Source organism: Grampus griseus (assembly GCF_964374135.1).
Source record: "Grampus griseus genome assembly, chromosome: 2".
In the NCBI taxonomy this organism is placed as follows: domain Eukaryota; kingdom Metazoa; phylum Chordata; class Mammalia; order Artiodactyla; family Delphinidae; genus Grampus; species Grampus griseus.
This window is the reverse complement of record NC_139018.1, coordinates 67,685,007-67,700,102: the sequence shown is the minus strand read 5'-3', so window position 1 is coordinate 67,700,102 and position 15,096 is coordinate 67,685,007. Positions and strand designations below refer to the sequence as shown.

Genomic DNA, 15,096 nt, shown 5'->3' with positions numbered 1-15,096 from the left:
ATTTTTAAATAAATTTATGTATTTATTTTTGGCTGCGTTGGATCTTCATTGCTGCGCGTGGGCTTTCTCTGGTTGCAGTGAGCAGGGGCTACTCTTCTTTGCAATGCGTGGGCTTCTCATTGCGGTGGCTTCTCTTGTTGCAGAGCATGGGCTCTAGGCACGCAGGCTTCTGTAGTGTGGCACACGGGCTCAGTAGTTGTGACTCGTGGGCTCTAGAGCACAGGCCCAGTAGTTGTAGCACACGGGCTTAGTTGTTCTGCGGCATGTGGGATCTTCCCGGACCAGGGCTCGAACCCGTGTTCCCTGCATTGGCAGGCGGATTCTTAACCCCTGCGCCACCAGGGAAGTCCTAAAAGTATTTTTTAAAAAGTATCTATGGAAGAGAGGGAAGATCCCACATGCCGCGGAGCAACTAAGCCCATGTGCCACAACTACTCAAGCCCGCACGCCTAGAGCCCATGCTCCACAACAAAGAGTAGCCCACACTCGCTGTAACTAGAGAAAGCCTGCATGCAGCAGCGAAGACCCAACGCAGCCATAAATAAATAAATGTATTAAAAAATAATAATACTTTTATAGTATATGCCTACTCACAAGAATTCATTTATTAAATGAGTGTGTGCTACTAGCTTTTTAAACTGGTGATTGGCTACGCTTTCTCTCTCTTTCTGCTGCTTCTGTATTTTTATTTGCTGAAGCAGTGAGAATAGGTTTTATGCTTCTCCCCCTTAGGAAGAAAACTTACAGAGATTGAGTTAAAAACAGAACCAACGATGCTTTATATGTAACATTTATTTAAACATCCTTCCTAGATGGAGTAACTAAAGATGTTTACTGTTTTATTCACAGAGAGTGATGGACAACACAATATTTGGGAACAGAAATGACATTAGATACAAAGGGTTGAGAAACACATATTGGTGATAGATGTAAAGAACAGTCAATTCATTAGCTTAATTTTTTTTCCCATTGGGAGAAATATCCCCAAGTTTTAGCACTAGGGTAACTTAGTTTATCAAAGTTTATGAACCACAAACATAAAAAATAAGTTTCCATAGTATATATGTGAAAAGTAGCACACATGTTCTGTTAGCTATCTTATTCATAACCTGATAACCTGTTAAATTATTAATCATATATTTTCTATTTTCCACTATAGGTTCAAGCAATAAATGCAGGAATGTTTTTCTTTAGGTGCACAGTATGCAATAATAGTGATATATTTCAGAAAGAGATGTTGAGAATGGGAATTCATATTCCTGAAAAGTGAGTAACATTTAGTCTTTTGATGAAAAGATGTTTTAAATATAGGATTTAATAACAATGGAAATAATCATTGATGTCTGATTAATTACTCATGGACAAGCAGCCATTTCAAACAGGGAAATGTAAAACCGTCCCCGCCACCTTTCCTCCTCCTCCCCAGATTGCTAGTTCTTGAGAACCAGGTCCTGACTTATATGTCTCATTAGTTGTTTATAGTCTCTTAATAATTGTACACCTCACTTGTGTACAATATTGATTGATTGATACACAAGTATAATAGGCTTCAAAATGGTATGTATAAATTATTTGAGAGAATCAAGATGTGGTTTAAAATGTATAAGAATTTTCTTAATACTTAAAGGTGAGGAATCCAGAAATATGGTACTAAACTTGAAATTCAAAAAATTGGAAGTGAAATATTAGGAAAAATGTAAGTTTCAGAAAATTTCTACTTAATTTTTCATTTAGCATTTGAAATTCACTGTGAGACTAATTAACTGTAGGATAAAATGACACTAAGGGATTTATATATTGAAGTGAATGATTAATCGTAAAAAGAACAAGTTTCATCCTTGTTCCTAAGTTTGTGAAGAGTTTATAGTTTTAGATTCATTATCAGTCCTTTTATGTAACATTTTAGGCCAAAGTATATTTTATATCTTGCTTCATTTACAGAGATGCATCTTGGGAATTAGAGGAAAATGCTTATCAAGAGCTTCTGCAGCACTATGAGCATTGTGATGTCCGAAGATGTCGTTGCAAAGAAGGGCGAGACTATAATGTGCCTGACAGGTATATGGGGAAGTTCAGTTGTGCTTAGTGTCCTTTTTTCTTTAACATCTTTATTGGAGTATAATTGCTTTACAATGGTGTGTTAGTTTCTGCTTTATAACAAAGTGAATCAGTTATACATATACATATGTTCCCATATCTCTTCCCTCTTGCGTCTCTGTCTCTCCCACCCTCCCTATCCCACCCCTCTAGGTGGTCACAAAGCACTGAGCTGATCTCTCTGTGCTATGTGGCTGCTTCCCACTAGCTATCTAGCTTCCCACTAGCTATTTTACGTTTGGTAGTGTGTATATGTCCATGCCACTCTCTCACTTTGTCACAGCTTACCCTTCCACCTCCCCATATCCTCAAGTCCATTCTCTAGTAGGTCTGTGTCTTTATTCCCAACTTACCCCTAGGTTCTTCATGACATTTTCTTTTTTTCTTACATTCCATATATATGTGTTAGCGTATGGTATTTGTCTTTCTCTTTCTGACTTACTTCACTCTGTATGACAGACTCTAGGTCTATCCACCTCATTACAAATAGCGCAATTTCCTTTCTTTTTATGGATGGGTAATATTCCATTGTATATATGTGCCACATCTTCTTTATACATTCATCCGATGATGGACACTTAGGTTGCATCCATCTCCTGGCTATGGTAAATAGAGCTGCAATGAACATTTTGCTACATGACTTCTTTTGAACTATGGTTTTCTCAGGGTATATGCCCAGTAGTGGGATTGCTGGGTCATATGGTAGTTCTATTTGTAGTTTTTTAAGGAACCTCCATACTGTTCTCCATAGTGGCTGTACCAATTCACATTACCACCAGCAGTGCAAGAGTGTTCCCTTTTCTCCACACCCTCTCCAGCATTTATTGTTTCTAGATGTTTTTGTTTTGTTTTGTTTTGTTTTTTGGTACACGGGCCTCTCACCGTTGTGACCTCTCCTGTTGCAGAGCACAGGCTCGGGACATGCAGGCTCAGCGGCCATGGCTCACGGCCCAGCCGCTCCGCAGCATGTGGGATCTTCCTGGACCGGGGCACGAACCCGTGTCCCCTGCATTGGCAGGTGGACTCTCAACCACTGTGCCACCAGGGAAGCCCTGTTTCTAGATGTTTTGATGATGGCCATTCTGACTGGTGTGAGATGATATCTCATTGTAGTTTTGATTTGCATTTCTCTAGTGATTAATGATGTTGAGCATTCTTTCATGTGTTTGTTGGCAATCTGTATATCTTCTTTGGAGAAATGTCTATGTAGGTCTTCTGCCCAGTTTTGGATTGGGTTGTTTGTTTTTTTATTATTGAGCTGCATGAGCTGCTTGTAAATTTTGGAGATTAATTGTTTGTCACTTGCTTCATTTGCAAATATTTTCTCCCATTCTGAGGGCTGTCTTTTGGTCTTGTTTATGGTTTCCTTTGCTGTGCAAAAGCTTTGAAGTTTCATTAGGTCCCATTTGTTTATTTTTATTTCCATTTCTTTAGGAGGTGGGTCAAAAAGGATCTTGCTGTGATTTATGTCATAGAGTGTTCTGCCTATGTTTTCCTCTAAGAGTTTGATAGCTTCTGGCCTTACATTTAGGTCTTCAATCCATTTTGAGCTCATTTTTGTGTATGGTGTTAGGGAGTGTTCTAATCTCGTACTTTTACATGTACCTGTCCAGTTTTCCCAGCACCACTTATTGAAGAGGCTGTCCTTTCTCCACTGTACATTCCTGCCTCCTTTATCAAAGATAAGGTGACCATATGTGCATGGGTTTATATCTGGGCTTTCTATCCTGTTCATTGATCTTTCTGTTTTTGTGCCAGTACCATACTGTCATGATTACTGTAGCTTTGTAGTATAGACTGAAGTCAGGGAGCCTGATTCCTCCAGCTCCGTTTTCCGTTCTCAAGATTGCTTTGGCTATTCGGGGTCTTTTGTGTTTCCATACAAATTGTGAAATTTTTTGTTCTAGTTCTGTGAAAAATGCCAGTGGTAGTTTGATAGGGATTGCATTGAATCTGTAGATTGCGGAGTAGTGTCATTTTCACAATGTTGATTCTTCCAGTCCAAGAACATGGTATATCTCTCCATCTATTTGTATCATCTTTAATTTCTTTCATCAGGGTCTTATAATTTTCTGCATACAGGTCTTTTGTCACCTTAGGGGGGTTTATTCCTAGATATTTTATTCTTTTTGTTGCAATGGTAAATAGGAGTTTTTTCTTGATTTCACTTTCAGATTTTTCATCATTAGTGTATAGGAATGCCATAGATTTCTGTGCATTGATTTTGTATCCTGCTACTTTACCAAATTCATTGATTAGCTCTAGTAGTTTTCTGGTAGCATCTGTAGGATTCTTTATGTATAGTATCATGTCATCTGCAAACAGTGACAGCTTTACTTCTTCTTTTCCGAGTTGGATTCCTTTTTTCTCCTTTTCTTCTCTGATTTCTGTGGCTAAAACTTCCAAAACTATGTTGAATAAGAGTGGTGAGAGTGGGCAACCTTGTCTTGTTCCTGATCTTAGTGGAAATGGTTTCAGTTTTTCACCATTGAGGACAATGTTGGCTGTGGGTTTGTCATATATGGCCTTTATTATGTTGAGGAAAGTTCCCTCTATGCCTACTTTCTGGAGGGTTTTTATCACAAATGGGTGTTGAATTTTGTCGAAAGCTTTCTCTGCATCTATTGAGATGATCATATGTTTTTTCTCCTTCAATTTGTTAATATGGTTTATCACATTGATTGTTTTGCGTATATTGAAGAATCCTTGCATTTCTGGAATAAACCCCACTTGATCATGGTGTATGATCCTTTTAATGTGCTGTTGGATTCTGTCTGCTAGTATTTTGTTGAGGATTTTTGCTTCTATGTTCATCAGTGATATTGGCCTGTAGTTTTCTTTCTTAGTGACATCTTTGTCTGGTTTTGGTATCAGGGTGATGGTGGCCTTATAGAATGAGTTTGGGAGTGTTCCTCCCTCTGCTATATTTTGGAAGAGTTTGAGAAGGATAGGTGTTAGCTCTTCTCTAAATGTTTGATAGAATTCGCCTGTGAAGCCATCTGGTCCTGGGCTTCTGTTTGTTGGAAGATTTTTAATCACAGTTTCAATTTCAGTGCTTGTGATTGGTCTGTTAATATTTTCTATTTCTTCCTGATTTAGTCTTGGCAGGTTGTGTATTTCTAAGAATTTGTCCATTTCTTCCAGGTTGTCTGTTTTATTGGCATAGAGTTGCTTGTAGTAATCTCTCATGATCTTTTGTATTTCTACTAGTGTCCTTTTTTAAACCTTCAGCTTGAGAAAGTAGGTTTTCTATTTAGTGAAATGTACTTTTGCTCTTAGGATGTTAGAAATTTTAACTTGAGATGAGGTATATTTATTAAATGCATATTTATATCTGTTTACAGAAATTATTGCAGTTGGCATAATTGGAACTTTTGTGGTGTGTTTTCATGAGGCTCTGTTTTCTAGAGCTCTACTGTGGTAGCCAGTAACCACAGGTGGCTATCGAGCACTTGAAATGTGGCTATTCCAAATTGAGAGGTGTCGTAAGTGTAAAATACACACCGAAGATTTATATGTATCTTAGTTTACTAGGACTGCCGTAACAAAATACCACAAACCAGGTGGCTTAAACAACAGAAATTTTTCTTCTCAGAAACCTAGAGGCCAGACGTCCAAGATAAAGGCATTGGCAGGTTTGATTCTCTTGAAGCCTCTCTCCTTGGCTTGCACATGGCTCCCTTCCAGCTGTGTCCTTCTGTCTGTGCCTTAATCTTTTTTTCTTATTAGGATACCAGTCATATTGGATTAGGACCCACGCATATGGCCTCATCTTAATTATCGCTTTAAAGGCCGTATCTCCAACTACAGTCACCTTGTGAAGTACTGGGTGTTAGGTCTTCAACATATGAATTCTGGGCATGACAGAATTCAGCCCATAACAGTAAGAAAAAAAGACCTTAAAATATCTTGTTAATAATTTTTTAAATTGATTACCTGCCAAACAAAATGACTATATTTTGGAAATACTCAAATTTATTTCACCTGTTCCTTTTACCTTTTAAAATCTGGTTACTAGGAAAGTTTAAATTACATATATGATTTACATTATATTTCTATTGGATGACACTGTTCTAGAGGTTAAGAAACTAGGTTAATCTATCAGCGTTTGTTTTGGATCACTATAAGAAGGATTTGGCATTTGAAATTTATTGATTACTCTTTTGTAATATCCGTAGACGTTGACTATAATGTTAACAATCGTTTTTTGCCTTCTCTGTACACTATACTGTGTGGGGTATTAGAAATCAAGAGTATCTTTATTTTTTAAGATGCAGGATAAAAAGTAACAAATCTAATTTTGTTGAAATTTTGATAAATTTTTATCCCTGTTATGTAGTCTTAATTAATATGACAAACTTAAAGTGCTGAGCAGAATATTGGGAGCCTTATCTCTTATGGAAAGTGATTTGGCTAGGTGAGCTACAACTTATTTTGGAAGACTCAGCTGAAGTCTTGCAAGCTTTGGAAAGTTTCCCCTAAGAAGCTCTTACTATTCCTGATTCCCTGTTCTGGGCTGGATTTTCCCTTCATTGTGCTTGTTACAATAGAGTTGACAATATTTAAATTTGTCTTTGCCATTAGACTAAAGATTCATTAAGGGCGGAGGTCTCATTGAAGATGTCAAGTAATGTGTATTCTTGCCTAAGTTACTTGATCTGGTGACCCTGATTATTCATCTGTAAATACTAATAATACCCTGCTCAAGGGTTGTGCTGAGGTAGAGATGAAATTAATGTATATAAAGTGCTTTGTAGACAGTAAAGCACTTTACAGTTCTAAGAAGCAATATATTCATTAATAATGATATTTTCTAAATTCATTTTAGGCTATTTTGATTAACTAATATACATATTCCTTGTATACCTCTGGTCACCTAATCATTTGCTACCAAACTCCCTTTTCTTTCTGGCAACTACTTTGCCTTTTCTCCTAGGACACAGAATCCTGCTATCTGAATGCTTTCTTTGCAGTCTCACTCCCTCTCATCCTAGTGATAGGAAGGTAACTTGCTGAAAGGCAGCATGGTGGAGTGGTTAGGAGCATGGGTCTGAAGCCAGGTAAACTGGATTGGAAGCCTCACTCTGAGACTTACTAACAGTGTGAACTTGTTTGGGCAAGCAATTTACCCCTCTATGCTTTGGTTTCCTCTTCTTCAAAATGGAGGTAACTGGTTTTTCCAACCTTCTGAAATTTTTCCAACCTTCTGAAACTTTACATGTAAAGAGTGAGAACTGGGCCTGGTGTATAAGCACTCGTTAGCTGTCATCTTTCTTCCTCTTCATCATCAGTTGGCAGAACTATCTGGGGAAGAGAGGGAGACACAGAGAGGACATACCCCTACACACCCAAGTCCACACAGAGGGAGATTCGCCCACACCTACAAGAGGTGAAGTTACGCAGCTAAGTCTCTTATCACCCACATATCCACACACTCAGGGAGTATATCCATTTCTGTACAGACGGACGTATTCATAACCAAACAAAGAGGAGGCTGCACGCTATAACCCACACCCGTACAGAAAATGTGAATGCTGACTGGTACATGTCACACAACACAGTGGGGAAACATTGGGAGTGGGGGATTGAGGGGAAAAGATGAGAGAGAATATGAATGCGGATCACGTAGTAAGTCTGGATCCTGTTGAGCTGCACAGTACTTGGGGTGTCTGAGCAAGCTTATTATAGGAAATAATTCCTCACCTTGAATGGGAAAGATAGTATTTTAGGTAAGATAATGTATTTACTGAATGCTTCTTCCATATCAGACATACTTTGGGTATATGTGCATGTACATGCTGATATTTAGTTTAGTATTTTAAGATAGAGAATGTTTAAAGGAGGAAGTTACAAACATAATAAATGAAATGGGGGGGAAAAACAACTTTAGGAAAAAGTAATGCAGTATCAAAGCAGATAATTTATTTTCCTTCCTTGGGTAAAAGGGTTGACTGTGTGTGTGAGGTGGACAGTGAGGTGTGCAGTGGTGCTGATGGTCGGAATTAGACTAAGTTAATACCACATGGAAATAATCTGCTTCTCTTTATGTCCTCAGCAAATGGGAAATAAAGCGCTGTCAGTGTTGTGGTTCTCGCGGAACACATCTAGCCTGTTCCTCACTACAATCATGGGAACAAAATTGGGAATGTTTGGAATGTAGAGGTATTCTTTACAATTCAGGTAATATTTTGTGATTTTGAATAAAGATGTTTTTATTTAAATGCATATTATTCAAAAGTTTCTACCTATATTCCTATTATACTAACATTGGGTTTTAAATCTGTAGGCGATTTCCAAAAAGCCAAAAAACACACATTACCCAGCACTAATGTGGGAATAACTGATTGTTTGTTGGAGGAATCTTCACCTAAATTACCCAGACAGTCTCCTGGAGCCCAGCGTGAAGACCTGCTGAGGTGTGTATTTTGAATTGGAGAAAAATATAAAACTCTGTTTTGAGAAAATTAGAACGGGAAGTAGCTATATACATTTAGAGTATTAGCTGTTCTCAGAGTAGTTTGGAAGGGTATTTTTCAAACTGCAGTCCCTAATTTGATGTAGAAAGAGGATCCTTGGACATTGCCCCTAACAGGATTATTTTGAGTACACTAATTCCAATTACAGATGGAGAAACTGAGGCAGGGAATAACTGAGTTAGTCCAGATAATTGTCTGGAGGTCTTGTTAGGGCACTGGTTGCCTGGCCTCATGCTCAGAGGTTCTGATTCTGTTTATCTGCTGCGGGGCTTAAGAAGCTGCGTTTCTAACAAGTTTCCAGGTGCGGCAGCTGCTGCTGTTGCTGGTCTGGGGCCACACTTTGAGAATTAATAGTGTAAACTGAAAAGTACTATTTAAAGGAGTGTGAATTCTGCTTAAAATATGTAATCTCTTAAAAATATAGTTCTCTCATACAGTGAGCAGAGATTACATTTGCTCTATCTTTAAAGGATCTAGTGAACATGAAATAAGATGCAGTTAAAAGCAGAAACTAACACACCATTGTAAAGCAATTATACTCCAATAAAGATGTTAGAAAAAAAAAAAAAGATGCAGTTAAGCAAGTATGTCCAGGGAGGTAAGAGTTTGAGCTTTTGACTCTTATACCTAAATCCAGTGAATTGTATAACATTAGATGATTTTAATTTGGTAAAAGATTGGGTAGAAGGAATCAAGAATTTAGAACTAAGGTTATCAAATAACTTTTTTGTTCCACTGGCGGCCATTGTTTGCTTTTGGGTGGGAGTTGGGGAAGAACTTCTTTCTATTCTTTTTTTATTTGGCTGTGTAACTGCTGTGACACCTAAAGTACTTTAGAGTACTTACCTCTATGTTTAAATTCATGTTTTATAGGCAAGGCAGCAAATTTAGAAGAGATATTTCAACTCTAATAATAGAGCTAGGATTCCAAATTAAAAAAAAAGCTAAAAGATTATTTATCAACAAAGCCAATATCTGGAATAGTGCCTTAGATGGATTCAGAAGTCACAACTTTAATCCTTCATATACAATTGAAATAGCATATGTTAATGAAAATGATCATTTTGGAAAAGAGCAGCCTGGATCAAAGCAAGAATTCCTAAGTCTCTTAATGCAGCAACTTGAGAACTCACCATTGTTTGAAGGGTCCTTGTCAAAGAACTTGTCTCTCAATTCTCAAGGTAACTATTTTATTATTGTACATACTGAATATACCATGTATTAAGAAAGAGATAGCAGGTTAGAATTGATACTCAATACCTGTCAAAATGTATAATCACTTTGTTACTAAAATAATGATAGAATCACAGAAAAGGGGGGAAGTGATGTTTTTTAAAATAAATTTTGTAGTGAAACATTTTTTATTTTAGAATATCCTTAATTTCTTTATAGCAAAATTCTACTTAAAGTGATTCTATAATTAAGTATAACTTCTGAAAAATGTACTTAATTTTAATTCATTTGAATAGAGTGGCCAAATTGGATGAATGAGTTTTTGAGCTCTTCTTGTTCATATATTTGAAATTTGCAGTTGGCATGTTTCTTCACAACCTAGGATTTTTATAACATAATTTTTTGGTTCACATATAACAGATTTTTAGCATACTTTTGCTTTCAAGAGTTTTTTTTATTTATTTAACAGAATTATTTATATGATACTTTTCTGTCTTTACTTCTGGTAAGGAATTAATGTGATTAAAACAGGCATCTCAAAACACTGGTTAATTCTAGCATTCTTTTTTTCGGAGCTTTTATAACCGCTTTTGCTGTAATAGGAATTTGAGAGAGAGTGAGAAGACATATCATCCCATTTGACTTCCTTCTATGTTTTCTTTAGAACTTCCTCACCATTGCCTGAAGTATCATTGAAATAATTGAGAAACTACCAAGGATCATTAGTACTATGTATAGTACACACAGTTTAATTCTACACTCCCTTTAAAAAAAAACAAAAACGCTCCAAGTAATCAGTATGTTATTAATTCATGGCAGTTTTGGTACAGTGGAGAGAGTACATGGAATTTAAGTCACAAAATCTGAGTTCAGTTTGTACACATCTACTTCAGTAGCTTTATTTCCCTAGATTAATTGCATAGCCCCTCTGGATCTCAGTTTCTTCATCTGTAAGATGTGACTACTAATATGTAGTATATAAGGTTATTGTTGAGGAGATTTTATTATTATTTCAAGTATTGTTAATGTTACTTATTAATAAATTACTTTTAATTTTTAGAAAAAATAAAGGAAAATTTACATAATATCTTTTTGAGTTATCGAAGTAGCTAAAACATTTTTAATGACACATTGAAAAATATTGTGATGATATGGTAAGATAGCATATAGTGTTGAGAGTTAATTTGTACCATTTTGTATATCAACAACCTTAAAATTGTTCATATCCTTTGAACCACTAATACCGTATGTAGGAATCTATCCTAATAATCAAAGATATGTAAACAAGAATGTGTAAATAGATGTTGACTGTAACATTGTGTCTCATGTAGTTGAAACTGGGCTAGCCAGTAATAAGGGGGTGGTTTACATTGCAGCACATCTGTAAATTAGTTTGAATGCATTCATTAACTGTATATTTGAATAATTTCAAGTAATATTTTAAAAATTTATAATACAGTAAGTGGAAAAAGACAGAAGTCAAGCTATTTATGTATATATTTATATGCATATGAGACATATTATAAATACACCAAAGTGTGTACACTGGTTATTATGGTGGTAGGATTATAGGTGATTTTATAAAAAGACTTTCTGTATTTACATATTTTTCTATAATAGATTGTTACTTTGAATTCAGAAAAAAATTTGTAAAATTGTATATTTTGGTTGAAATTTATATTTTATACATTATTATACCTTCTATGAATTAGGTTATTATACATTTGTCTAAAGCTTGGATTTTAAAATTTATTATATATGTATTAATTACATATGATGGTTATATAATAATAAAAGAAGTGTATTTGATATATTTTATCTGTATTTACAGCTCTGAAAGAGAATCTTTACTATGAAGCTGGCAAAATGCTTGCCATTTCTTTGGTTCATGGTGGTCCTTCACCTGGTTTCTTTTCTAAAACCTTATTTAACTGCCTTGTTTATGGACCAGAAAGTACCCAACCAATTTTAGACGATGTCTCAGACTTTGATGTGGCACAGATTATAATCAGGGTAAGAAATGTACCTGTTTGTTCAGATGTAGACTATGTTCTAGGTGTATTTGAATATAAATGATGGATCTGCAATAGAATAATACTCTTTGTGGAGTAGTTAAGGGGTGTCATTATTTTTGTTTACCAACAAAGTTAACAACCATTTAATAGACAGATGTAAAGGGCAGGCAGCTAGAGATCAAAGTGCCATGTTTAATGTTGATAAAACCAGTTGGATAATGTGACTTAGATCTGTGGTCAGAATGGCTTGCTAACACTCCTCAGAACTAGGTGGATTTATCTGCCCTGCCAGGGACAACATAAGGCAGGTTCCTTGTTGCATGCTCAAGAGCAGATGAAAGTGCACTTTCCTATCGTCAGGTGGAGCTGAAGAAAGGATGGTTACCAGCAGAAAATTTATCCTTCCTCCTACAGGGAGATATGAGTGATGGGTGGAGAGAAAGACCAGGCTGAATTTCTTCTCTGTGGAAACAGTTGGGGAGACTCAGTGTTCCTCCCCTCAAAATATTACCATGGGCTTCCCTGGTGGCGCAGTGGTTGAGAGTCCGCCTGCCGATGCAGGGGACACGGGTTCGTGCCCCGCGTCCGGGAAGATCCCACATGCCGCAGAGTGGCTGGGCCCGTGAGCCGTGGCCACTGAGCCTGCGCGTCCAGAGCCTGTGCGTCCGGAGCCTGTGCTCCGCAACAAGAGAGGCCACAACAGTGAGAGGCCCGCGTACCGCAAAAAAAAAAAAAAAAATAGTTACCATTTATTAAGCCCTGTACTACACATGTTATCCGTACAAACTCGGTTTACTTATCATAAGTAACATTGCCCAAGTGTTACTGATTTAGAAAGTAATGAAACAGTTGAGACAATGAAATCCAATTCAACTTTTCTTCCCTTAACTTGTCCCATACTTAAGCCTACTCTATCCATTGTCTCAGTTAATAGGCAGTATAGTTTAATGGTTAAAAACAAATGCTCAGAAGTCAGATTTTAGTTTGAAATAACTGATATAAGTAAGCTATGTGACCTTGGGCATGTTGGGTTAATCTTGTTAAACCTCAAGTTTCTAAACCAGAAAGTAAGAAACCTGGAAATGTGTATTTTGCCCAAGACTCCTCATTCTAAAATGGTATTTTAAACTGACCCTTTAACCCTTCAATTTATTTTTTCTTTTCTCCTCTTTATGAGAAAAAATGTACTTTAACTTCATTGTTTCCACTTCCTCTTTCCTACTCATTTAACTTACAGTCAGACCTCTGTTCCCACCACTACTCTTCTGAGTTAGCTAGTTCATTGCTGATATGCAGGGATCTAAATCTCCACATGCAAAGGCCTTTCTTTTCTAATTCCTCATCTCCTCTGACTTCTGCAACCACCACTGTATTTGAATTCATCTCTATTGTTTTCTTTAATATCTACTCCCTCCTACTTTTGACTATTACTGTCTTTTTTAATGCTTCTTCTTCCTACCCCTAAAACTTAGGTAATTTTCAGTGTTGTCTTAACAGTCCTCCTTCTATACTATTTGGAAAGAGTCTCCTCATCTATAACCTTTCTGATGATTTCCAGACCTGTATTTTTGAGCCCCTAGATGTTTATATCCAGATAAGATCTGGGTCTTCCTACCAAATTGAGCACAGCATGTTTAGGACAGAAATAATTTTTTGCCCAGAATTTGGTTTTTTGCCTGATTTTCCTTTTCTTTTCAAGAGATTTCTTATTTCCAAGTTATTCTGGAGACAGGGTTGTTTTCATTCTTCCATACTTCATTTATCAGTTTGTGTCAAGTCATCCGTCTCTAACAGTGGCCTTTCCTTCTTATTTCTAGTATGCTTACTATACCAAACTCAGGTTATATCTAAGTTTAAACAATTAAGATATTATTCTAATCATCTTCTTCAGGATGATTCTTTCACAAGTACAGGTTTGACCACATTGCTTTCTTCCTCAGGAATCCTAATGGATTCTCATTGCCTATTGAATGGAGTTCGAGTTCTTCATTAGGGCACTTGGAGCTCTCCTCATGGCTTTACTAACTCCAGACTCCTAGCCAGTGTTCCTTCACTGATTTAGTCAACAGATACATATATCTACAAGGTGCTATGTACCCCATATGGTTTTTTGTTTGTTTTTATTATTTATTTGGTTCTGCCAGGTCTTAGTTGTGGCAGGTGGGCTCCTTAGTTGCAGCTGGTGGGCTCCTTAGTTGTGGCATGCGAACTCTTAGTTGCGACATGCATGTGGGATCTAGTTCCCTGACCAGGGATCGAACCCGGACCCCCTGCACTGGGAACGCGGAATCTTAACTACTGTGCCACCAGGGAAGTCCCTGTTTCCCATACTGTTTTATCACTGAAGATAAAGTAGTGAACCAAACAAAGCCCCTGCCTTCTTGGAATTTACATATTAGAGGAACGACAAGATAAATAAATATATAATATACTGTCATGTAGTAAAATATATTATAAAAATAGAACAGAATAAGAGGAAGGATATCTTTTCCAAGATAATGCTTGGGGTATAGTAAGTTAAAGCATAGGCTAAGCTTCTGTAACAAAGAGACCCAAAAGACAATGGCTCAAAAAAGGCAGATATTTATTTTTTTCTAAAATCTAGATTTTAGAGTAGGAGTTGGCAAACTACAGCTGTAGGCCAAGTCTTGCCTGCTGCCTTTTTAAAGTTTTATTGGAACACAAACACACCCATTTGTTATGTGTCTGTGACTGCTTTTACACTACAGTGGTGGAGTTTAGTAGTTGTGACAAGCACCATATGGCCCACAAAGCATAAAATGCTATCTGGCCTTTACAGAAATGGCTCCTGTTTTAAGGTACAATTGTGATACACCAAGTCACCCAGAGAATTGGATTCCTTCCTCTTGTTGTGTAGTCATTTAGGATATTGTCTTCATAGCTGAAGCTTGCTGTACAGGGAGAAAGTGGAAGTAGAGTGCAGGGAAATTTGACACATTTTCACTCATGTCCCATTGGACAGCTCTTAGTCACATAAGGCCACACTAGCTTTAAGGTAAGTTTGGCTATATGCCTAGCTAAAACTTAGGGTGATGGGTTTGGGAGGACGAGAACATATACGCAACTATTAGAGTGTGAAGGTAGTTTGAACAGGGTAGTCAGGAAAAACTTCTGAGGTCACAGGAGAGATCTGAAATAAATGAGGGAATCATGTAAATACCTGGAAGAAGAGTTTTTTGGAAGAAAGAAATAGCAAGGAGATTGTCCATTCAAATGGACTTTGCCTCCTAATTTTATCTTTCTCCCTCTGTAACTTTGTTCAAGAGCTAACCTATGTGAAAGTGTCTGGCACATAAATGGTTAAGTATATCTTT

The 15,096-nt window shown here is 36.9% G+C and overlaps 1 protein-coding gene across 1 annotated transcript in view; it reads left to right on the top strand.

Moving 5' to 3' along the window:
• The window catches only part of G2E3 (G2/M-phase specific E3 ubiquitin protein ligase), a 65,273-nt gene that overhangs the window by 37,650 nt on the left and 12,527 nt on the right, over positions 1-15,096 (top strand). The window contains 6 exon segments of the mRNA XM_082682005.1: positions 1,160-1,266; positions 1,942-2,058; positions 8,153-8,277; positions 8,384-8,513; positions 9,447-9,754; positions 11,578-11,759. Coding sequence (XP_082538131.1) covers positions 1,160-1,266; positions 1,942-2,058; positions 8,153-8,277; positions 8,384-8,513; positions 9,447-9,754; positions 11,578-11,759 — 969 coding nt within the window.